The 2408-nt window shown below is 49.0% G+C and overlaps 1 protein-coding gene across 2 annotated transcripts in view; it reads right to left on the bottom strand.

Annotated features, from left to right (window-relative positions):
* Positions 1-2408, bottom strand: part of LOC119415276 (discs large homolog 1-like protein) — a 97573-nt gene that overhangs the window by 40572 nt on the left and 54593 nt on the right. Inside the window, exon 6 of one of the 2 annotated variants that reach the window (XM_037682452.1) lies at positions 1083-1229. In XM_037682452.1, the coding sequence (XP_037538380.1) occupies positions 1083-1229 (147 nt within the window). The remainder of the gene's footprint in view (positions 1-1082; positions 1230-2408) is intronic. The other variant, XM_037682453.1, reaches the window with a different exon arrangement.

Genomic DNA, 2408 nt, shown 5'->3' with positions numbered 1-2408 from the left:
CTCCACATCATTGCATTCAGTTTTTATTCACAATTTGTTTAGTGTCCCAACTTTTTTGGAATCCGGTTTGTATAAAAATGTGTTTAATGTGTCTGTACTGATCTGTGGAGCTCCAGAAGTCTCCTAATAAAACAGGAAGTTTGTTGTTTTTCATAAGTTTTCCTGATTTTTCAGACATCTCCAGCACTTAGACACGTCCCGCCCTCAGGTCAGGTTTTCTCTGAAACCGGACGGGTCCTGTCCGTGAAACTCGCTCTGGCTGAAGATCAGTTTGGAGGCAGGACGATGGAGGGGGAGGAGCTTGGAGGCTAAATTTATATCAGAGTTACAGTAAATCTTCACTTTTACTACCCCCCCCCCCCCCCCCACACACACACACACACACACACATCCTGCTCCTGACAGCCTCAGTAGATCCGTCCTCTGCAGGACAGCCCCCCCCTAATCTTCTTGCCATATTCATCTCCATCGTTGCCATGGCGATGACAGCGCGGCGGAGCGATGAGGATGGATAATGAACGAGCGCACGGCGTCCTCTCGATCGTTTCAGGACGGAGGCGGCTGCTGACGAGCAGCTGTTAGTGCTTGGTGTATATTTAGATGTTTTTATTACATGTTATTACTGTTTTTCTTTTACATTTTATTGTGGGATGTAACTGGGACCATGTGAACATAATTTCATTCCACCACATGTACCACATGAGGTGCGAATGACAAAGAAACTGACTCTGAAACACAGAGGAACCCGAGGAACCTCAGTGATGAAGAAGGTTCTGATCTAGGTCTAAAGATCTGGTTCTGGTTTCTAGCACACAGTCCTGATTCTATTTAAATAAACCAGCAACCCCAAGGGGTCCTGATGACCTTCGACCCAACAACCACCATGGAGACCTTAAAACCCAAACAGAGATGCAGGAGTCGTCTCTGACACCCCCAACCTGAGGTCTGTGAAACAACCAACTGAAGACAAAGACGACTCGAACCTGAGCGTCCAGTCCTTTGACGTCTCCTGTCTGATCGCTGTCAGGATCTAATGTGAACACGGAAACTGTGTGTGGGTGTGGGGGGGGGGGGGGGGTTACCCCGGGTGGGGGGGGGGGGTTGGAGGAACAGGAGGGGAGGGGGCTGTCCTCCCCGTGGGGGTAGAGAGTTGAGGGCGTGGGGGAGGGGAGCTCCGAGGGGAGGCGTCTTAACGAAGAACCGTCGAAGATGCACTCCAGAGATGCTACCTACAAGATACGGGGGGAGATACGGAGCCTCGCAGGGGTCAAAAAGCACGAAGGACAGAAGCAGGGTTACACACAGACCGGATCTAGACCGGGATCTGGGTGTCCCTTGACGTCCAGACTCAAACCAACACTCCATCCTCCCAGAAGCTCCTCCAGGAGAAGGACAAGGACCTCTGGACCTGTGAACATGTTTGAACCAGCTGGACGGACCGAGCCAGGACCAGGTCTCAGTCCGAGTCTGGAGGCCCACAAGGCTCTGGGTCAGGAAAATCTTCTTTTAGCTCTGATGTGTTTATGGAAACAAAGTTTTAGTTTTTAGGAAACGTTCTCCGTTAAAGAACCAGAAGAGATTCCAGTCTGAAGATTTATTCACCGTGAAACACCAAACTGGTGAAACACCAAACTGGTGAAACACCAAACTGGTGAAACTGGACAAACTGAAACATCTTAGGGGAAATGTGATAAATTTGACTCTGATGGCAGCAGGACGTGCTCCAGACGTCAGGAACAGGTTGCTCCAGGGCTGGAGATGCCTTCAGTAACTGATCTACAGCTCAGACACCGGAGAGAAGTAAAGATGGGCAGAGGTTAAGAGGTCTGTCGAAGACTACGGGAACACTTCAGAATAAAGGTCCTGAATAAAGACTTTAATCTCCATCATCTCCAGATCATAATCTGATCCACAGATTAAAAGAATCTGAAGAAACCTGAGCTCAGAGGATGAGGCCCTCAGGGGCCCCTGCACTAAAACCAGGTCTGGTTCTGTTCTGGTCCTGGACCTGGCTGCAGTAAATCCAGGTCTGGTTCTGTTCTGGACCTGGCCTTCAGTTTGTTATATTTATTTGGAGTGTGGTCCAGATGATCCGTTTCTTCTCCATCAGAATTCAGCAGGACTCAAAGTTAGTGGCATTTTCAGTTAACCAAAGATTACAGTAAGTCCAAACCGGACCCTTGGCTCTGGTTCTGGACTTGTCCTCATGGAACAGGTTCAGCAGGATGAAGGTGTTGGTTTGGATCTGACCACAGAAACTGAAACAAACAGCTGAAGCAGAAACTGTAGCTGCAGAATCAAGAAAAGAAGTTGAAGTATTACAGAAGGAAGTCCAGGTTGTTGAAGAGGAGGAGACAGATTGAGGAGGAGGAGACAGATTGAGGAGGAGGAGACAGATGGAGGAGGAG

This window comes from Nematolebias whitei, chromosome 9 (genome assembly GCF_014905685.2).
Source record: "Nematolebias whitei isolate Nwh7 chromosome 9, NemWhi1, whole genome shotgun sequence".
Classification (NCBI taxonomy): Eukaryota; Metazoa; Chordata; class Actinopteri; order Cyprinodontiformes; family Rivulidae; genus Nematolebias; species Nematolebias whitei.
The sequence above is the reverse complement of the archived record's forward strand: the minus strand, read 5'-3'. Positions and strand labels throughout refer to the sequence as shown.